Here is a 23,364-nt window from a genome sequence, read left to right on the forward strand (position 1 = left end):
TGTACCTGCCCTGGGAGTGTTTGATGGGACAGTGTAGAGGGAGCTTTACTCTGTATCTAACCCGTGCTGTACCTGCCCTGGGAGTGTTTGATGGCCAAAATCTGAACTTGTTCCATCCCTTGAAGAGTATTTAAAATAAATGAACTGCATATATATGTAGAATTTTAAAACTGCTCTCCAGTAGTAAGGAACAGCAGGGGAAATTGATGCAGGAGTACCTGATGAGATAAATTTGTCATTTTAGGTTTAAAATATGCCTGTATATCTTTAATTCAATGTTGTTTTGTATAAAGACATTTTCTCTGTTAACGGCACCAGGTGGGACAGGACTGCAGCATAACCATTGGCAGATGGAGCACATCCTTTGAATGTGGGTGAAGTCAGCAAATATCAGGCTACTTAAAGAAATGTCGTGACCTTCATTTTGTTTTTATTTGCTGATATTTGTTTGTTCAATTTTGGTCCAACTGAAGCGAATTGGGGTTTGGAGGGGGGCGTCAGGCGGGACCGAGCCGTCACTAGGCCCCAGGCTGCAGGGAGCCCCTTCCAGAGATCAGACTAGAGAGAGATGAGAGAGTGATGATTGGCTCGTGATTCTGGGAGTTGCAGGGCTTCAGTACAGGGCTGAATCATGCAGACATGAGGGTGGATGAAAATTGGGACTTTTGCCCCATAATGTTTGGGGATTGGGCAGTGTTAATCCAGAATCTCCCCTCAGGTCATTAAATGGCCTTGAAGTTCCATGAGGCTTCTCTCGGTCTCTCACCTTAAATGGCCGTTTGTAGCAGTTTAACCCATTTCTCTGAGGGTTCCACTGATCTCCAACCAAAGTTACAGGAGAACAGGAGAACTGCTGTGGAATTTCAGGACGAATTTGGTTTTAACTTGTTCTCGGGATGAATGACACTGACAAGGCCCATCCTTAGACACCCAGAAATGGCCAAGAATCTAGTGTTGCACAGGAGTCAAGTGCAGGCCAGACCGGGTAGGGGTCCCTGAAGGACATGAGTGAACCAGATGGGTTTTAAGATCAATCCGGCACCTTTCATGGTCTTAATAGCCCACAAATTAGCAGATTATTGAATTCAATATTATAATTTGCCATGGTGGGATTTGAACTCACGACCTCTGGGCTGCTAGGCAGTATCAGTCAAGCAGTCTGCCTCCCTGTTTGATGCCTGTAGGCAGGCTCCTGTTCATACAGTCGTTTTGCTTTGATGGGCTGTTCATTTTTTAATTTACGTCTCTGTGAATCGCATTGTGATGTTGTTACGTTAAAGGCACTGCTGCCAATCCAGTAACAATGGCCACTACTGTGAGTATACTGTGAGTATACTGTATCCTGGGGAGAGCGTACAGGGGCTCCGGGGGGAGATTAAATGGGTGGGGAGAGTCCATGATAGGGGAGAGTGTACATGGGCTGTGGGGGGAGATTAAATGGGTGGGTAGAGTCCATGATAGGGGAGAGTGTACAGGGGCTGTGGGAGGAGATTAAATGGGTGGGGAGAGTCCATGATAGGGGAGAGTGGACATGGGCTGCGGGAGGAGTGGAACAGATGGACCGTGGCCTTTTCTGATTCTGTGGTTTCCTCTGAATGGGATGTGAAATATTAAAGCTTTTCTGCAGGAAATCAACAGAATCTTTGAAAGTGAGGTAATGGAGGTTGTTTGGGTTTTTGGAAGGAGCTGGGCTTGAGTTCTAAGGATGTTGGTGAGTGATGGAGCTGGGTTAGGGATGTCAAAGCTATTTGCGCCGATGAGGAAGTCGCTTTTCTGAATGGTGAAACTGACAGGGAGAGGAAGAGGAAGGAGTTACTGGTGGCTCTTAGTTGCCACCAGCCAGGAATGATGGACAAACCATTAGAAGCTGTATAGTACTCGGGGACACAACTTTCAAATCGGCAGGCCTGATGTGAGGTGGGGGAAGAGGAACTGCCATCCCCCAGTTTTACCCATCGACCCTACTGATGGCCTGATACATTGGACTGTCCCGACCAGTCTCCTCCACCTTTGTTAAAGCACCTTTCTCTCTCTTAACATTTGGTGTCCATCTGCCCGTCAAGCAGTCTGCCTTCTGTTTGATGTCTGCGGGCTTCTGTTCATACACTTGTTTTGCTTTCTTGGGCTGTCCATTTTACCCTTATGCCCCCATGAAGGGCCTTGGGACCTTTTCCTACATTAAAGGTGCTGTAGAAGTGCAAGTTGTTGTTGTTGAGAAGCAGCTGTCTCTGTTTCCGCTGGGGTTTACGACAGAACTGAAATAAGAAGCTTGTGGTCACAGCGGCCACATGATGGGCCCCTCGGAGGGCAAGTGACCCCAGGTCCATCAAAAGGTGTCTGTCCAAAACTACCCAAACCGGCCACTGCTTCAGGCTCAGACCTGTCACTCAACCCTCTCTCATTCCAGATTTTGATCTTGAACTTACAATAAAATTCATTTTGCCGTGTGAATTGTTCAGTTGACTTGTTTAAGGGGTGAGTGGGCTGAACTGTTGTCCTGCAGATTTTGTATACAATATATAAATATCTCCAAGTCAGGCTCCCTTGATGTGTGATGGAGGAGATGCCAGGATGGATTCAGTGTGATAAGCAGCTTCTGGTCTGTACCTTTGGGCTTAGGTATCACGACGGTCCCTGTCAGGGAATGGAATAAGGCACATCTGTCAGCCAGCTGTGAGTTCAGTGATTGGACACCTCACAAACTGTCATTAAACTGGACTACACAGAAATAAAGGATATAAAACATTCCAGAAAAACGGCCTCTTTCTTACTTGATTTTTGAACATTGGCAGAAGTTACAGCAGTGGGAAGGAGCAAGACTGACCAATAGACTCACAGTGAGGGAGAGACTGACCAATAGACTCACACCGAGGGAGAGACTGACCAATAGACTCACACTGAGGGAGAGACTGACCAATAGACTCACACCGAGGGAGAGACTGACCAATAGACTCACACTGAGGGAGAGACTGACCAATAGACTCACACCGAGGGAGAGACTGACCAATACACTCACTGAGGGAGAGACTGACCAATACACTCACACCGAGGGAGAGACTGACCAATACACTCACTGAGGGAGAGACTGACCAATAGACTCACACTGAGGGAGAGACAGACCAATAGACTCACACCAAGGGAGAGACTGACCAATAGACTCACACCGAGGGAGAGACTGACCAATACACTCACACTGAGGGAGAGACTGTCCAACACACTCACACCGAGGAAGAGACTGACCAATAGACTCACACCGAGGGAGAGACTGACCAATACACTCACACTGAGGGAGAGACTGACCAATAGACTCACACCGAGTGAGAGACTGACCAATACACTCACTGAGGGAGAGACTGACCAATAGACTCACACCGAGGGAGAGACTGACCAATACACTCACTGAGGGAGAGACTGACCAATACACTCACTGAGGGAGAGACTGACCAATACACTCACTGAGGGAGAGACTGACCAATACACTCACTGAGGGAGAGACTGACCAATACACTCACACCGAGGGAGAGACTGACCAATACACTCACACCGAGGGAGAGACTGACCAATAGACTCACACCGAGGGAGAGACTGACCAATACACTCACACCGAGGGAGAGACTGACCAATACACTCACACCGAGGGAGAGACTGACCAATACACTCACTGAGGGAGAGACTGACCAATACGCTCACACCGAGGGAGAGACTGACCAATACGCTCACTGAGGGAGAAACTGACCAATACACTCACTGAGGGAGAGACTGACCAATACGCTCACTGAGGGAGAGACTGACCAATACACTCACTGAGGGAGAGACTGACCAATACACTCACCGAGGGAGAGACTGACCAATACACTCACTGAGGGAGAGACTGACCAATACGCTCACACCGAGGGAGAGACTGACCAATACACTCACTGAGGGAGAGACTGACCAATACGCTCACAACGAGGGAGAGACTGACCAATACACTCACACCGAGGGAGAGACTGACCAATACACTCACACCGAGGGAGAGACTGACCAATAGACTCACACCGAGGGAGATGGAGAGGGTCGTGAGAGATTGAGACACTCACTGATTTACCCCTCTATGTGAGACACACACTGTCACTCTTTCTTCTAACTGCAGTTTCTTGTTATCTCTTACATTGGTACAGTTTCCTGTGCCTGACCTTGATGAGCATATCTGTTGAATTTTTGATGAATTTTTTATCTCTGTGAGTACACTTCCCTGTAGCCATATCACATTGAAAGTTACTGATAAATGAATCCAGCTTTATGTATAACAGATTCATCACTGAGCAGGACTTGTGTGCACAGAGAGTGAGGAAGTGACAGGGATGGTGAGAGTCAGTACTCAGCATTTCATTCATTTTAAGCATCGCTGCCTCAGTGGGCAGAAGGTCATGGGTTCAAGTCTCACTCCAGAGACTTCAGAACAAAATCCAGGCTGACACTCCAGTGCAGTACTGAGGGAGTGCTGCACTGTCGGAGGGTCAGTACTGAGGGAGTGCTGCACTGTCGGAGGCTCAGTACTGAGGGAGTGCTGCACCGTCGGAGGGTCAGTACTGAGGGAGCGCTGCACTGTCGGAGGGTCAGTACTGAGGGAGCGCTGCACTGTCGGAGGGACAGTACTGAGGGAGCGCTGCACTGTCGGAGGGTCAGTACTGAGGGAGCGCTGCACTGTCGGAGGGTCAGTACTGAGAGAGTGCTGCACTGTCGGAGGGTCAGTACTGAGGGAGCGCTGCACTGTCGGAGGGTCAGTACTGAGGGAGCGCAGCACTGTCGGAGGGTCAGTACTGAGGGAGCGCAGCACTGTCGGAGGGTCAGTACTGAGGGAGCGCTGCACTGTCGGAGGGTCAGTACTGAGGGAGCGCTGCACTGTCAGAGGGTCAGTACTGAGGGAGCGCTGCACTGGCGGAGGGTCAGTACTGAGGGAGCGCCGCACTTTCGGAGGGTCAGTACTGAGGGAGTGCTGCACTGTCGGAGGGTCAGTACTGAGGGAGCGCCGCACTGTCGGAGGGTCAGTACTGAGGGAGCGCCGCACTGTCGGAGGGTCAGTACTGAGGGAGCGCTGCACTGTCGGAGGGTCAGTACTGAGGGAGCGCCGCACTGTCGGAGGGTCAGTACTGAGGGAGCGCTGCACTGTCGGAGGGGCTGTCTTTTGAATGAGACGTTAAACCGAGGCCCCGCCTGCCCTCCCACGGCCACTATTTAAAGAAGAGCAGGGGGAGTTCTCCCCAGTGTCCTGGGACAATATTTATCCTCAACCAACATCCCTAAAACAGATTGGGGGAGATTCTGGAGCCTCCCTGTCCCAGTGGAACCGGCCCCCATTCCTGCTGTCGCTCTGGCTGCAGCAAACCCTGGGTCAGGCGGCAGGCCCATTTAAAAAGTATATCAGGTTCCTAAGACATGCAGAGGAGCCCAGCTGCCATTTGAGGATAACAGTGAGCAGAGTGAGCACTGTGCACACCCTGGTATCAGCAGGCAGAGCAGCCGAGGAGAATCCCACCAGTAAAGTCTCTGTTTATTACTGTGGGACTGGGAGGAGCAGGAGTGATCTTCTGGGCTCCTCAAAACCAGCTGCACTCCAGGTTCTCCCCTTCGCCCCCGAGAAAGACCCGCACCCCCTCCCCCCCCACGATCTATCTTCTACCCACCTGGAGGACGGCCCAGAGTCACGGACAGCTCCCTGCCATTCAATCTGTGCCCCGCAGTCCCGCTGGCTCTGATCCTAGTGAGGCTTGGCCCTCAAAACGGACCGGGGCCCCCACCGGCCCATAGATCAAATCGATCACATTATCTGACTATTTATCACATTGCTGTTTGTGGGACCTTTCTGTGAACAAATTGGCTGCCATGTTTCCTGCATTAACAGTGACTACACTTCAAAAGTAATTCATTGGCTGTAAATCACTTTATGACGTCCCCAGTCTGTGAAAGGTCGTTATATAAATTGAAGTTCTTTTGATTTGTTAAGCTCCAAATCTATTTTCACTCCGAGATCCCGCTTTAGGTGTAAATTTTGACATGACACATCTCCCTGCACGATCCACTCTCTCCCTTTGTTTCTGTGCCTCTCTGTCTGTCTGTCTCTCTCTGCCTCTGTCTGCCTGTCTCTCTCTCTCTGCCTCTGTCTGCCTGTCTCTCTCTCTCTGCCTCTGTCTGCCTGTCTCTCTCTCTCTGCCTCTGTCTGTCTGTCTCTCTCTCTCTGCCTCTGTCTGCCTGTCTCTCTCTCTCTCTTTCTGCCTCTCTGTCTCTGTCTGTCTGTCACTCTCTCTCTCTCTCTCTGCCTCTCTCTGTCTATCTGTCTGTCATTCTCTCTCTCTCCCTCTCTCTGCCTCTGTCTCTTTCTCTCTCTCTGCCTCTCTCTATCTGCTGTTACCCTCTCTCTCTCTCTGCCTCTCTCTCTCTGTCTCTGCCTCTCTCCGTCTCTGCCTCGCTCTCTCTCTCTGTCTGTCTCTGCCTCTCTCTCTCTCTCTGTCTCTGCCTCTCTCTCTCTCTGTTTGTCTCCGCCTCGCTCTCTCTCTGTCTCTGCCTCTCTCTCTCTGTCTCTACCTCTCTCTCTCTCTCTCTCTCTGTCTCTGCCTCTCTCTCTCTCTGTCTCTGCCTCTCTCTCTCTGTCTCTGCCTCTCTCTCTCTGTCTCTACCTCTCTCTCTCTCTGTCTCTGCCTCTCTCTCTCTCTCTCTCTCTCTGTCTCTGCCTCTCTCTCTCTGTCTCTACCTCTCTCTCTCTCTCTCTGTCTCTGCCTCTCTCTCTGTCTCTGCCTCTCTCTCTCTGTCTCTGCCTCTCTCTCTCTGTCTCTACCTCTCTCTCTCTCTCTCTCTGTCTCTGCCTCTCTCTCTCTGTCTCTGCCTCTCTCTCTCTCTCTCCCTCTCTCTCTCTCTGTCTCTGCCTCTCTCTCTCTGTCTCTGCCTCTCTCTCTCTCTCTCCCTCTCTCTCTCTCTCTCTGTCTCTGCCTCTCTTTCTCTCTCTCTCCCTCTCTCTCTCTCTCTCTCCCTCTCTCTCTCTCTTTCTGTCTCCGCCTCGCTCTCTCTCTGTCTCTGCCTCTCTCTCTCTCTGTCTCTGCCTCTCTTTCTCTCTCTGCCTCTCTCTCTCTCTCTGTCTTGTGATGTTTAACTTGAGTCTCATGGTCAGGAAGGATGGGTATTATTGGAATCTTACCAATTGGGCGAGATGGGATTGTCAGAGCTGAGTCCCTCCCTTGCTTCACTTGCTACATGAACTTGTTACGTTAGTGCAGGCAGTCTGTGTGTCAAGGACAGGCACTGTGTGCAGGGACAGCATGGGTATGCTTCACTTTCCAGTGATCTTTTAGAGATTTCACTGGAATTCCTGCAATAAGGACTGCATGTTGTGTCTAAGTGAAGCACAGTGCTACAGTTAGAATCATAGAATCATAGAAGTTACAACATGGAAACAGGCCCTTCGGCCCAACATGTCCATGTCGCCCAGTTTATACCACTAAGCTAGTCCCAATTGCCTGCACTTGGCCCATATCCCTCTATACCCATCTTACCCATGTAACTGTCCAAATGCTTTTTAAAAGACAAAATTGTACCCGCCTCTACTACTGCCTCTGGCAGCTCATTCCAGACACTCACCACCCTTTGAGTGAAAAAATTGCCCCTCTGGACCCTTTTGTATCTCTCCCCTCTCACCTTAAATCTATGCCCCCTCGTTATAGACTCCCCTACCTTTGGGAAAAGATTTTGACTATCGACCTTATCTATGCCCCTCATTATTTTATAGACTTCTATAAGATCACCCCTTAACCTCCTACTCTCCAGGGAAAAAAGTCTCAGTCTATGCAACCTCTCCCTATAAGTCAAACCATCAAGTCCCGGTAGCATCCTAGTAAATCTTTTCTGCACTCTTTCTAGTTTAATAATATCCTTTCTATAATAGGGTGACCAGAACTGTACACAGTACTCCAAGTGTGGCCTCACCAATGCCCTGTACAACTTCAACAAGACATCCCAACTCCTGCATTCAATGTTCTGACCAATGAAACCAAGCATGCTGAATGCCTTCTTCACCACCCTATCCACCTGTGACTCCACTTTCAAGGAGCTATGAACCTGTACTCCTAGATCTCTTTGTTCTATAACTCTCCCCAACGCCCTACCATTAACGGAGTAGGTCCTGGCCCGATTTGATCTACCAAAATGCATCACCTCACATTTATCTAAATTAAACTCCATCTGCCATTCATCGGCCCACTGGCCCAATTTATCAAGATCCCGTTGCAATCCTAGATAACCTTCTTCACTGTCCACAACGCCATCAATCTTGGTGTCATCTGCAAACTTACTAACCATGCCTCCTAAATTCTCATCCAAATCATTAATATAAATAACAAATAACAGCAGACCCAGCACCGATCCCTGAGGCACACCGCTGGTCACAGGCCTCCAGTTTGAAAAACAACCCTCCACAACCACCCTCTGTCTTCTGCCGTCAATCCAATTTTCTATCCAATTGGCTACCTCACCTTGGATCCTGTGAGATCTAACCTTATGTAACAACCTACCATATGGTACCTTGTCAAAGGCTTTGCTAAAGTCCATGTAGACCACGTCAACTGCACAGCCCTCATCTATCTTCTTGGTTACCCCTTCAAAAAACTCAATCAAATTTGTGAGACATGATTTTCCTCTCACAAAACCATGCTGACTGTTCCTAATCAGTCCCTGCCTCTCCAAATGCCCGTAGATCCTGTCTCTCAGAATACCCTCTAACAACTTACCCACTACAGATGTCAGGCTCACCAGTCTGTAGTTCCCAGGCTTTTCCCTGTCGCCCTTCTTAAACAAAGGCACAACATTTGCTACCCTCCAATCTTCAGGCACCTCACCTGTAGCTGTCGATGATTCAAATATCTCTGCTAGGGGACCCGCAATTTCCTCCCTAACCTCCCATAACATCCTGGGGCTGGTACACAACAGTGTGGTTATAGGGGTTCACCCCACCTGAGTTGGGGTTTCCTGCCAGTTGCTATGGGGAGCTGCTGAGTGGAAACCAAGAGGGTCACGCATGGAGTGAGAGGAGTGAACATTGACGCCGAGCTATTACCCAGACTGCCTTCCCTCAACAACCTCCAACCAACCAGCACTGTGGGAGGAGCAGTAAGAGGAGGAGCTGCTGGGTTTTTCTGAAAGGATTGGCTGATGGAGACCAATAGAAAACACCAGGCAACACAGAGAGGGCAAATCCATCCCCCTGGAACTTGCACTCCTTCCCCATTCATTGCACCCATTTAATCTCCCCCCACAGCCCATGTACACTCTCCCCTATCATGGACTCTCCCCACCCATTTAATCTCCCCCCACAGCCCATGTACACTCTCCCCTATCATGGACTCTCCCCACCCATTTAATCTCCCCCCACAGCCCATGTACACTCTCCCCTATCATGGACTCTACCCACCCATTTAATCTCCCCCCACAGCCCATGTACACTCTCCCCTATCATGGACTCTACCCATCCGTTTAATCTCTCGAGTCTGACCAACCAATCTGCGTTTGCTCTTTGACTCTGCCCCGTTGGACGATGAGGTCTGAGCTCTTCCTGATTCTAGGTGAACTCACTGATTCCGTATTGATAAATTCCATGGCGTATTGGCCTGGGTCAATGCCTCCTCCGATTTGTGGGAGCACTCGGTATGCAGTGCAGGCTGCCTATCTTCTTGACTGAAGGTGCAGGGCAGGGAGGTGGATAAGTGTTGGGGAGAGGGCATAAATGGAAGGAAAAGAGAGCACAGGAGGAGAGAGCACACTCCAGTCAGCCGAGGACTATCTGTTAACGGAAGAAACTTGTGACTGATGCTCAGGCAGAGAGACACCCCCCTGATTGGGTAAAACAATGAGCAGTGCAGGAGCGATGAGTGGGACTGGTGAAATTGAGAGAATCACGGCCTTGAAAGAGTTAAAACTGACACGCGTGATGAGCTGTTGTGTGTCAGGGTCAGAGCGCCCTGCGTGAGTGAAAGGCTGTTGCTCCAAGAAGCTTGTTCCACTCGGCCTTCCCTCGCTACAGCTGGTCTGAGAGTCGATCTTCGAGGCTGGCTAACTTTTTTCTTTCAAAACAAGGAAAAGAGAGGGAGTGAGGAAGTGAAAGATTTGGCAAGGCTTACTGTTCAAAGGTCAGTGTGTCTGAGTTACAGAAGTTCTCTGTAAACTGAGCTCTGCAGTCTTTGCATTAGAGTTTGACCGGTTCTGGGAGCAGTTATGTGGAGCAACACTCTTCACTCACGCCCTTCCTCGGTACAATGGACAGGTGTTTGTTACTGAGCAGAAGGCTGTACCCAAGGTTTGGACGGGGCTGTCTGCGATCATTGGTCTCCCACACCAGTGAACATCTGTGAGTACAAACTGGACTTTGGATTGGGGTGGGGTCTAACTGGCAGGGGGTTCACTGAAGGGATCTGCAACTGGGGACATGGAGCAGGTGAAATGCAGGCGGAATCACGCACTGAGCACGAGCATTGGGAGGAGACAAGTGGGCTAAAACCAGAACTGAATGAAGTCCAGTCCTGTGTCAGCGGCAGATTATAGGGGAGTGATAGAGTCTGTGAGAGGGACCAGCTACACAGCAGCTTACCGGGGAGAGACCAGGCAGAGTGGAGAATAGAGCAATACCATCAGATCTTATCAGAAGAAGTTCTGTTACTTCAAAAGTGAGTAAGGCAGAGTAAGGCTGCTTAATTGCTGCTATTTACACTGCACCATGTCAGAAAAGTACAGTGTCAGGGTTTGTACACACAGCATCCACTGTACACACAGCTCTGACTGTACACACAGCATCCACTGTACACACAGCATCCACTGTACACACAGCAACGACTGTACACACAGCACCAACTGTACACACAGCATCTGCTGTACACACAGCAACGACTGTACACACAGCATCCACTGTACACACAGCAACGACTGTACACACAGCATCCAATGTACACACAGCACCGACTTTACACACAGCACCAACTGCACACACAGCATCCACTGTACACATGGTGTGTACAGCACCAACTGTACACACAGCACCGACTGTACACACAGCACCAACTGCACACACAGCATCCACCGTACAAACAGCACTGACATGTTACATGCAATTACATCGCATCTACAGAATAGAAACAGGCTATTCGGCCCATCTGGTCGATGCTGGCATTGTATGTTCAACATGAGCCTCCTCCCACCTGCAATATCCCACCTACAATAGCTGAGGTGTTACTGGATCTGGTTACAAGTAATGTCCTGGGTCAGGTGGGTGAACTTGTATCTGGGTATTCTTGGGACGAGTTTAAGATCCAACTAGAAAGAGGAAGGGGTTGATATTGACTTTGTGTGACGGTGTAAAACGGGTAACGTCAATGGAAATAAACATCGGGAGTGATGTGAAACAGGCTGCCGATTGGCTGTCACCCATTTTACACTATCGCACAAAGTCAAAATCTACCCCAATACGTCAGAACTGCAAATTGGATTGGGGCAAAATTTTAGAAAGATGAGGAACGAGCTGGCTGAGGCGGAGTGGGAGGACTGTCGAGGATTACAGTCATGTGATTATGTTACTGGACTTCAAATTACATCTTAGCAGTTTGAGAGTTGAATTCAGTTAAAAAAAAATTGCTATCAGTAAAAGTGACCCTGAAGCTCAGATTGTTGTAAAAACCCAACTAGTTCACTGATGTCCTTTAGGGAAGGAGACCTGCCGTCCTTACCCGGTCTGGGCCTATATGTGACTCCAGTCCCACACCAGTGTGGTTGTCTATTAACTGCCTCCTGAAGTGGCCCAGCAAACCGTACAGTTGTATCAAAGTACTAGGGGTTCAAGAAGGCCCAGCACCACCCTCTCAGGGCAACTAGGGACGGGCAATAAATATCAGCCTTGCCAGTGATGCCCACATCCCCAGAGTGAATTAAAGACAAAAACACCACTAAAGGTTCATCACTGGCACTAATCAGCGCAGTGTTGCTGGAAACCCTGGTGCCATTGGAGGGTCGCCCAGGCCCTCCCCCCACCCCATCACCCCCACCTTCCCCTCCCCCCACTTGCCCCCTCCCCCCACCCCCTCCCCCCAATCCCCCCTCCCCCCACTGCCCCCATCCTCCCCTCACTGCCCCCCACCCACTCCCCCTCCCCCCACTGCCCCCACCCCCATCCTCCCCTCCCCCCACTGCCCCCTCCCCCCACTGCCCCATCCTCCCCTCCCCCCCATCCTCCCCTCCCCCCACTGCCCCTTTCCCCCACTGCCCCCCATCCTCCCGTCCCCCCACTGCCCCCACCCCCCCACCGCCCCCCACCCCCCCACTGCCCCCACCCCCCCACCGCCCCCCACCCCCCCACTGCCCCCCCACTGCCCCCCCCACTGCCCCCCCTCCCCCGATCGTGGCCACTTGAGTCAGGTGATTGATTTTGAAATATTTGAAAAAGACCTTTTCTCTCCTCCAGGGATCCAGGCCTGAGATACGCTGGGCCCAGAGCAGGGAGTCCCCACCCTCGGAGGGCAGAGGCAAGTTGCCCCTCACAACTCCCGGAGATAGAGGAGACCTCCGCCATAGGGGTCCTGACAATTTCCCTCCGGATCTACAGTCCCTATGCCTGTAAAATGGTGCCTGAATTACACTGGCACGGCCAGGGTCCAATTATACACACATGACTGCTTTCTCAACCAATGGTCTAAGTATTTTTGTTTAATATGAATCTAAATCCCACTCAGATCAACACTTGCATGTTTATTTATTACTGTTATTTCAGATGAGATAGCTCCATCGCATTATGGCTCCATTTTTGATTATAGGCCCGGAGGCCTGGTCCTTGAGTAGTGGGCCCTATCCAGTGCACCTGGGGCTGTTCTTCACCCTGTCCTTGCTGCTGTTCATCCTGCTGCTGATCTCCTGTGGGAACTGCATGAGGTAAGTCACCTGTACACTAACAGAGAGCCCCTGGTGACTTCGACAGTGGGAGAAGGGTGGAGACGCGGAGACCTTGGCCTGTGAGCTTTCAGTGGCAGGGGTGAGAGGCTGAGGGAGATGATTGGACTGATCCAAGTGTTCAACAGGCAGCTGAAATAGGCTAATGTTAGACTCTTGGAAAGCCAGTCTTAAATAGTATTCTATAACTCTGTGAGTGCTGCGCTCTGTGTGTGTTACACAGTCTGTGAGTGCTGCACTCTGTGTGTATTACACAGTCTGTGAGTGCTGCGCTCTGTGTGTTACACAGTCTGTGAGTGCTGCGCTCTGTGTGTTACACAGTCTGAGTGCTGTGCGCTCTATGTGTTACACAGTCTGAGTGCTGTGCACTCTGTTTGTTACACAGTCTGTGAGTGCTGTGCTCTGTGTGTTACACAGTCTGAGTGCTGTGCACTCTGTTTGTTACACAGTCTGTGAGTGCTGCACTCTGTGTGTATTACACAGTCTGTGAGTGCTGCGCTCTGTGTGTTACACAGTCTGTGAGTGCTGCGCTCTGTGTGTTACACAGTCTGTGAGTGCTGCGCTCTGTGTGTTACACAGTCTGAGTGCTGTGCACTCTATGTGTTACACAGTCTGAGTGCTGTGCACTCTGTTTGTTACACAGTCTGTGAGTGCTGTGCTCTGTGTGTTACACAGTCTGAGTGCTGTGCACTCTGTTTGTTACACAGTCTGTGAGTGCTGCACTCTGTGTGTATTACACAGTCTGTGAGTGCTGCGCTCTGTGTGTTACACAGTCTGTGAGTGCTGCGCTCTGTGTGTTACACAGTCTGAGTGCTGTGCGCTCTGTGTGTTACACAGTCTGAGTGCTGTGCACTCTGTTTGTTACACAGTCTGTGAGTGCTGTGTGCTCTGTGTGTTACACAGTCTGAGTGCTGTGCACTCTGTGTGTTACACAGTCTGAGTGCTGTGCCCTGTGTGTTACACAGTCTGTGAGTGCTGCGCTCTGTGTGTTACACAGTCTGTGAGTGCTGCGCTCTGTGTGTTACACAGTCTGTGAGTGCTGCGCTCTGTGTGTGTTACACAGTCTGTGAGTGCTGCGCTCTGTGTGTTACACAGTCTGAGTGCTGTGCTCTGTGTGTTACACAGTCTGTGAGTGCTGTGCCCTGTGTGTTACACAGTCTGTGAGTGCTGCGCTCTGTGTGTTACACAGTCTGTGAGTGCTGCGCTCTGTGTGTTACACAGTCTGTGAGTGCTGCGCTCTGTGTGTTACACAGTCTGTGAGTGCTGCGCTCTGTGTGTTACACAGTCTGTGAGTGCTGCGCTCTGTGTGTTACACAGTCTGTGAGTGCTGCGCTCTGTGTGTTACACAGTCTGTGAGTGCTGTGCCCTGTGTGTTACACAGTCTGAGTGCTGTGCGCTCTGTGTGTTACACAGTCTGAGTGCTGTGTGCTCTGTGTGTTACACAGTCTGAGTGCTGCGCTCTGTGTGTTACACAGTCTGAGTGCTGTGCGCTCTGTGTGTTACACAGTCTGAGTGCTGTGTGCTCTGTGTGTTACACAGTCTGAGTGCTGCGCTCTGTGTGTTACACAGTCTGTGAGTGCTGTGCCCTGTGTGTTACACAGTCTGAGTGCTGTGCGCTCTGTGTGTTACACAGTCTGAGTGCTGTGTGCTCTGTGTGTTACACAGTCTGAGTGCTGCGCTCTGTTTGTTACACAGTCTGTGAGTGCTGTGCTCTGTGTGTTACACAGTCTGAGTGCTGCGCTCTGTGTGTTACACAGTCTGTGAGTGCTGCGCTCTGTGTGTTACACAGTCTGAGTGCTGCGCTCTGTTTGTTACACAGTCTGAGTGCTGTGCGCTCTGTGTGTTACACAGTCTGAGTGCTGTGCGCTCTGTGTGTTACACAGTCTGTGAGTGCTGTGCGCTCTGTGTGTGTTACATGGTCTCAAAATAAAACTGAGCTGTCACACTGGGCCGGAAGCTGAAGTACAATAACCTGAATTACCAGAAGAGGGCAACAGAATGACAAGCAATGCCAGGAGGGTGAAGTGGTTGTTTTGGAGAGGTGCTGTTTCTCCCCATCTCATTCTACCAGCTCCTCTGTGTTAAGACACTTCCTCCTCTTCTGTGCATTCCACTTTAGTTCCTAATTTCCAGGAATAGAAGTTTTCTGGAGCTGATTAATTGTCTGAAGAGTAATTAGTTAAATGGGAGTGCACTGTGTACCGACTGGAAAACAGTCTCCCAGTACTGGGAGTATCATTGGATCAAAAATCGAGAGGGTCAAAGCTTCCGGGAGATAACAACAGGTTATAAAAAGGATGGCATGTGTTGGCACAACTTACTGGCATTGTAGAAACATAGAAACAGAGAAAATAGGAGCAAGAGTAGGCCATTCGGCCCTTCGGGCCTGCTCCGCCATTCAAAATGATCATGGCTGATCTTCTAACTCAATATCCTGTTCCCGCTTTTTCCCCATATCCCTTGATCCCTTCAGCATTAAGAAATATATCGATCTCCTTCTTGAATACATCTAATGACTTGGCCTCCACTGCCTTCTGTGGTAGAGAATTCCACAGGTCACCACCCTCTGAGTGAAGAAATTTCTCCTCATCTCGGTTCTAAATGGCATACCCCGTATCCTGAGACTGTGACCCCTGGTTCTGGACTCCCCAGCCATCGGGAACATCCTCCCTGCATCTAGTCTGTCTAGTCCTGTTAGAATTTTATATGTTTCGATGAGATCACCTCTCATTCTTCTAAACTCTAGTGAATATAGGCCCAGTCTACCTAATCTCTCCTCATACGTCAATCCTGCCATCCCAGGAATCAGTCTGGTGAACCTTTGTTGCACTCCCTCCATGGCAAGGGCATCCCTCCTCAGATAAGGAGACCAAAACTGCACACAATACTCCAGATGTGGTCTCACCAAGGCCCCGTACAACTGCAGGAAGACATCCCTGTTCCTGTACTCAAATCCTCTTGCAATGAAGGCCAACATACCATTCACCTTCCTAACTGCTTGCTGCACCTGAATGCTCGCTTTCAGCGACTGGTGTACAAGGTCACCCAGGTCTCGTTGTACCTCCCCTTTTCCCAATCTATCACCATTCAGATAATAATCTTTCTGTTTTTACAACCAAAGTGGATAACCTCACATTTATCCACGTTATACTGCATCTGCCATGTTCTTGCCCACTCACCCAACTTGTCTAAATCACATTGGAGCCTCTTTGCATCCTCCTCACAGCTCACATTCCACCCCAGCTTTGTGTCATCTGCAAACTTGGAAATGTTACATTTAGTTCCCTCATCCAAATCATTGATTGTGGCTTAATGCTTCCTTACATTCACCGACCGACACATTTATTCCCACACAGATAATTTCCAGACCCAGAGGAGGGGTCAATGGAGGTGAAGGCCTTGCCACAAATCGCCATGGGACTGAGGGGAGAGATCGTTCAGAGAGAGGTCACAGGGGCGATGGGCTGAATGGGGAAAGGATGGGAGAATGGGACTATGGGGAGAGCTCGTTCAGAGAGAGGGCACGGGGGCTGAATGGCCTCCTTCTGTGCTGCAAATTCAACAGTTGGGATCAACTGAACTCAGCACCGACCGGGAATCGAACCAGGAACCTTCTAGCCTGTATGATTTTGCATTGCACTGAGCCATGTCCCGACCCACCCTGCCCAGGGGGGGAGCTGGCACGGTGCATCTAAGGGCACTGGGCACTTTCTAACATGTTCTGTCCCTTCTTACCACAGGAGGACAGCTCAATTCTCGACAGACAGGAACTACATTGAGTATAAAGACAAGACTCAGCTTGTAAGAATTGTAAGTTGGAGAGACGGGGAATCGGATTGTTCAAATCGAGGGGAGGGGTACATTTCCGCTGAGTTTCTCCCGCTCTGGCACTGGATCTTTGGCCAGGTCCCTGTTTGCCCGAAGGAGTGGGATTTCCGCCAGACTCTTTGTGGGTAATGTGGCGGAGGTCAAACTGCGACCCTGCCGCAGTAACGGCTGTGGTTCTGAGGGAGAGGAGAGGGCTGGATCGTTCACGCACAGCGTGTCGGAGACAATCACACACGGAGGTGGACGGCACAGATTGTGTCAGGACACAGGTGCATTCAACAATGTGAGTTGTGTTACGATTAAATAATATTGAGAAACTCTGCCCTCTTTCGACAGAGACAATTAGGAGAGGTAGAATATCCAGAGATCATCGCCAAGGCAACAATAAAAAAAGGTATGGAGAGAATCGAATGGAGCTGTTGAACTGAATGGTGAGAGTGCGATACATCGGAGTGTGTTATAGTGAGAGTGCGATATATCGGAGTGTGTTACAGTGAGAGTGCGATATATCGGAGTGTGTTATAGTGAGAGTGTGATATATCGGAGTGTGTTACAGTGAGAGTGCGATATATCGGAGTGTGTTACAGTGAGAGTGCGATATATCGGAGTGTGTTATAGTGAGAGTGCGATATATCGGAGTGTGTTACAGTGAGAGTGCGATATATCGGAGTGTGTTATAGTGAGAGTGCGATATATCGGAGTGTGTTACAGTGAGAGTGCGATATATCGGAGTGTGTTACAGTGAGAGTGCGATATATCGGAGTGTGTTACAGTGAGAGTGCGATATATCGGAGTGTGTTACAGTGAGAGTGCGATATATCGGAGTGTGTTACAGTGAGAGTGCGATATATCGGAGTGTGTTACAGTGAGAGTGCGATATATCGGAGTGTGTTACAGTGAGAGTGCGATATATCGGAGTGTGTTACAGTGAGAGTGCGATATATCGGAGTGTGTTACAGTGAGAGTGCGATATATCGGAGTGTGTTACAGAGAGAGTGCGATATATCGGAGTGTGTTACAGTGAGAGTGCGATATATCGGAGTGTGTTACAGTGAGAGTGCGATATATCGAGTGTGTTACAGTGAGAGTGCGATATATCGGAGTGTGTTACAGTGAGAGTGCGATATATCGGAGTGTGTTACAGTGAGAGTGCGATATATCGGAGTGTGTTACAGTGAGAGTGCGATATATCGGAGTGTGTTTATAGTGAGAGTGCGATATATCGGAGTGTGTTATAGTGAGAGTGCGATATATCGGAGTGTGTTACAGTGAGAGTGCGATATATCGGAGTGTGTTACAGTGAGAGTGCGATATATCGGAGTGTGTTACAGTGAGAGTGCGATATATCAGTGTGTTACAGTGAGAGTGCGATATATCGGAGTGTGTTATAGTGAGAGTGCGATATATCGGAGTGTGTTATAGTGAGAGTGCGATATATCGGAGTGTGTTACAGTGAGAGTGCGATATATCGGAGTGTGTTACAGTGAGAGTGCGATATATCGGAGTGTGTTACAGTGAGAGTGCGATATATCGGAGTGTTACAGTGAGAGTGTGATATATCGGAGTGTGTTATAGTGAGAGTGCGATATATCGGAGTGTGTTACAGTGAGAGTGCGATATATCGGAGTGTGTTACAGTGAGAGTGCGATATATCGGAGTGTGTTCCAGTGAGAGTGCGATATATCGGAGTGTGTTACAGTGAGAGTGCGATATATCGGAGTGTGTTATAGTGAGAGTGCGATATATCGGAGTGTGTTACAGTGAGAGTGCGATATATCGGAGTGTGTTATAGTGAGAGTGCGATATATCGGAGTGTGTTACAGTGAGAGTGCGATATATCGGAGTGTGTTACAGTGAGAGTGCGATATATCGGAGTGTGTTACAGTGAGAGTGCGATATATCGGAGTGTGTTACAGTGAGAGTGCGATATATCGGAGTGTGTTATAGTGAGAGTGCGATATATCGGAGTGTGTTACAGTGAGAGTGCGATATATCGGAGTGTGTTACAGTGAGAGTGCGATATATCGGAGTGTGTTACAGTGAGAGTGCGATATATCGGAGTGTGTTACAGTGAGAGTGCGATATATCGGAGTGTGTTATAGTGAGAGTGCGATATATCGGAGTGTGTTACAGTGAGAGTGCGATATATCGGAGTGTGTTATAGTGAGAGTGCGATATATCGGAGTGTGTTACAGTGAGAGTGCGACATATCGGAGTGTGTTATAGTGAGAGTGCGATATATCGGAGTGTGTTACAGTGAGAGTGCGATATATCGGAGTGTGTTACAGTGAGAGTGCGATATATCGGAGTGTGTTATAGTGAGAGTGCGATATATCGGAGTGTGTTACAGTGAGAGTGCGATATATCGGAGTGTGTTACAGTGAGAGTGCGATATATCGGAGTGTGTTACAGTGAGAGTGCGATATATCGGAGTGTGTTACAGTGAGAGTGCGATATATCGGAGTGTGTTACAGTGAGAGTGCGATATATCGGAGTGTGTTACAGTGAGAGTGCGATATATCGGAGTGTGTTACAGTGAGAGTGCGATATATCGGAGTGTGTTACAGTGAGAGTGCGATATATCGGTGTGTGTTACAGTGAGAGTGCGATATATCGGAGTGTGTTACAGTGAGAGTGCGATATATCGGAGTGTGTTATAGTGAGAGTGCGATATATCGGAGTGTGTTACAGTGAGAGTGCGATATATCGGAGTGTGTTACAGTGAGAGTGCGATATATCGGAGTGTGTTACAGTGAGAGTGCGATATATCGGAGTGTGTTACAGTGAGAGTGCGATATATCGGAGTGTGTTATAGTGAGAGTGCGATATATCGGAGTGTGTTACAGTGAGAGTGCGATATATCGGAGTGTGTTACAGTGAGAGTGCGATATATCGGAGGTGTTACAGTGAGAGTGCGATATATCGGAGTGTGTTACAGTGAGAGTGCGATATATCGGAGTGTGTTACAGTGAGAGTGCGATATATCGGAGTGTGTTACAGTGAGAGTGCGATATATCGGAGTGTGTTACAGTGAGAGTGCGATATATCGGTGTGTGTTACAGTGAGAGTGAGATATATCGGAGTGTGTTACAGTGAGAGTGCGATATATCGGAGTGTGTTACAGTGAGAGTGCGATATATCGGAGTGTGTTACAGTGAGAGTGCGATATATCGGAGTGTGTTATAGTGAGAGTGCGATATATCGGAGTGTGTTACAGTGAGAGTGTGATATATCGGAGTGTGTTATAGTGAGAGTGCGATATATCGGAGTGTGTTACAGTGAGAGTGTGATATATCGAGTGTGTTATAGTGAGAGTGCGATATATCGGAGTGTGTTACAGTGAGAGTGCGATATATCGGAGTGTGTTACAGTGAGAGTGCGATATATCGGAGTGTGTTATAGTGAGAGTGCGATATATCGGAGTGTGTTACAGTGAGAGTGCGATATATCGGAGTGTGTTACAGTGAGAGTGCGATACATCGGAGTGTGTTACAGTGAGAGTGCGATATATCGGAGTGTGTTACAGTGAGAGTGCGATATATCGGAGTGTGTTATAGTGAGAGTGCGATATATCGGAGTGTGTTACAGAGAGAGTGCGATATATCGGAGTGTGTTATAGTGAGAGTGCGATATAATCGGAGTGTGTTACAGTGAGAGTGCGATATATCGGAGTGTGTTACAGTGAGAGTGCGATACATCGGAGTGTGTTACAGTGAGAGTGCGATATATCGGAGTGTGTTACAGTGAGAGTGCGATATATCGGAGTGTGTTATAGTGAGAGTGCGATATATCGGAGTGTGTTACAGTGAGAGTGCGATATATCGGAGTGTGTTACAGTGAGAGTGCAATATATCGGAGTGTGTTACAGTGAGAGTGTGATATATCGGAGTGTGTTACAGTGAGAGTGTGATATATCGGAGTGTGTTACAGTGAGAGTGCGATATATCGGAGTGTGTTACAGTGAGAGTGTGATATATCGGAGTGTGTTACAGTGAGAGTGTGATATATCGGAGTGTGTTACAGTGAGAGTGCGATATATCGGAGTGTGTTACAGTGAGAGTGCGATATATCGGAGTGTGTTACAGTGAGAGTGCGATATATCGGAGTGTGTTACAGTGAGAGTGCGATATATCGGAGTGTGTTACAGTGAGAGTGCGATATATCGGAGTGTGTTACAGTGAGAGTGTGATATATCGGAGTGTGTTACAGTGAGAGTGCGATATATCGGAGTGTGTTACAGTGAGAGTGCGATATATCGGAGTGTGTTACAGTGAGAGTGCGATATATCGGAGTGTGTTACAGTGAGAGTGTGATATATCGGAGTGTGTTACAGTGAGAGTGCGATATATCGGAGTGTGTTACAGTGAGAGTGCGATATATCGGAGTGTGTTATAGTGAGAGTGCGATATATCGGAGTGTGTTACAGTGAGAGTGCGATATATCGGAGTGTGTTATAGTGAGAGTGCGATATATCGGAGTGTGTTACAGTGAGAGTGTGATATATCGGAGTGTGTTATAGTGAGAGTGCGATATATCGGAGTGTGTTATCGTGAGAGTGCGACATATCGGAGTGTGTTATAGTGAGAGTGCGATATATCGGAGTGTGTTACAGTGAGAGTGCGACATATCGGAGTGTGTTATAGTGAGAGTGCGATATATCGGAGTGTGTTACAGTGAGAGTGCGATATATCGGAGTGTGTTACAGTGAGAGTGCGATATATCGGAGTGTGTTACAGTGAGAGTGCGATATATCGGAGTGTGTTACAGTGAGAGTGCGATATATCGGAGTGTGTTACAGTGAGAGTGCGATATATCGGAGTGTGTTACAGTGAGAGTGCGATATATCGGAGTGTGTTACAGTGAGAGTGCGATATATCGGAGTGTGTTACAGTGAGAGTGCGATATATCGGAGTGTGTTACAGTGAGAGTGCGATATATCGGAGTGTGTTACAGTGAGAGTGCGATATATCGGAGTGTGTTACAGAGAGAGTGCGATATATCGGAGTGTGTTACAGTGAGAGTGCGATATATCGGAGTGTGTTACAGTGAGAGTGCGATATATCGGAGTGTGTTACAGTGAGAGTGTGATATATCGGAGTGTGTTATAGTGAGAGTGCGATATATCGGAGTGTGTTATCGTGAGAGTGCGACATATCGGAGTGTGTTATAGTGAGAGTGCGATATATCGGAGTGTGTTACAGTGAGAGTGCGACATATCGGAGTGTGTTATAGTGAGAGTGCGATATATCGGAGTGTGTTACAGTGAGAGTGCGATATATCGGAGTGTGTTACAGTGAGAGTGCGATATATCGGAGTGTGTTACAGTGAGAGTGCGATATATCGGAGTGTGTTACAGTGAGAGTGCGATATATCGGAGTGTGTTACAGTGAGAGTGCGATATATCGGAGTGTGTTACAGTGAGAGTGCGATATATCGGAGTGTGTTACAGTGAGAGTGCGATATATCGGAGTGTGTTACAGTGAGAGTGCGATATATCGGAGTGTGTTACAGTGAGAGTGCGATATATCGGAGTGTGTTACAGTGAGAGTGCGATATATCGGAGTGTGTTATAGTGAGAGTGCGATATATCGGAGTGTGTTACAGTGAGAGTGCGATATATCGGAGTGTGTTACAGTGAGAGTGCGATATATCGGAGTGTGTTACAGTGAGAGTGCGATATATCGGAGTGTGTTACAGTGAGAGTGCGATATATCGGAGTGTGTTACAGTGAGAGTGCGATATATCGGAGTGTGTTACAGTGAGAGTGCGATATATCGGAGTGTGTTACAGTGAGAGTGCGATATATCGGAGTGTGTTACAGTGAGAGTGTGATATATCGGAGTGTGTTACAGTGAGAGTGCGATATATCGGTGTGTGTTACAGTGAGAGTGCGATATATCGGAGGGTGTTACAGTGAGAGTGCGATATATCGGAGTGTGTTACAGTGAGAGTGCGATATATCGGAGTGTTACAGTGAGAGTGCGATATATCGGAGTGTGTTACAGTGAGAGTGCGATATATCGGAGTGTGTTACAGAGAGAGTGCGAAATATCGGAGTGTGTTATAGTGAGAGTGCGATATATCGGAGTGTGTTACAGTGAGAGTGCGATATATCGGAGTGTGTTATAGTGAGAGTGCGATATATCGGAGTGTGTTACAGTGAGAGTGGGATATATCGGAGTGTGTTACAGTGAGAGTGCGATATATCGGAGTGTTATAGTGAGAGTGCGATATATCGGAGTGTGTTACAGTGAGAGTGCGATATATCGGAGTGTGTTACAGTGAGAGTGTGATATATCGGAGTGTGTTACAGTGAGAGTGCGATATATCGGAGTGTGTTACAGTGAGAGTGCGATATATCGGAGTGTGTTACAGTGAGAGTGAGATATATCGGAGTGTGTTATAGTGAGAGTGCGATATATCGGAGTGTGTTACAGTGAGAGTGCGATATAATCGGAGTGTGTTATAGTGAGAGTGCGATATATCGGAGTGTGTTATAGTGAGAGTGCGATATATCGGAGTGTGTTACAGTGAGAGTGCGATATATCGGAGTGTGTTATAGTGAGAGTGCGATATATCGGAGTA

The 23,364-nt window shown here is 48.6% G+C and overlaps 1 protein-coding gene across 1 annotated transcript in view; it reads left to right on the forward strand.

Annotated features, from left to right (window-relative positions):
* Positions 1–10,017: 10,017 nt before the first annotated feature.
* LOC137324108 (uncharacterized) overlaps positions 10,018–23,364 on the forward strand; it is a 31,586-nt gene continuing 18,239 nt past the window's right edge. The window contains exons 1-4 of the mRNA XM_067988249.1: positions 10,018–10,369; positions 12,776–12,933; positions 16,692–16,761; positions 17,116–17,173. Coding sequence (XP_067844350.1) covers positions 12,797–12,933; positions 16,692–16,761; positions 17,116–17,173 — 265 coding nt within the window. The 5' untranslated portion in view covers positions 10,018–10,369; positions 12,776–12,796. The remainder of the gene's footprint in view (positions 10,370–12,775; positions 12,934–16,691; positions 16,762–17,115; positions 17,174–23,364) is intronic.

This window comes from Heptranchias perlo, chromosome 8, assembly GCF_035084215.1.
Source record: "Heptranchias perlo isolate sHepPer1 chromosome 8, sHepPer1.hap1, whole genome shotgun sequence".
Taxonomy (NCBI): domain Eukaryota; kingdom Metazoa; phylum Chordata; class Chondrichthyes; order Hexanchiformes; family Hexanchidae; genus Heptranchias; species Heptranchias perlo.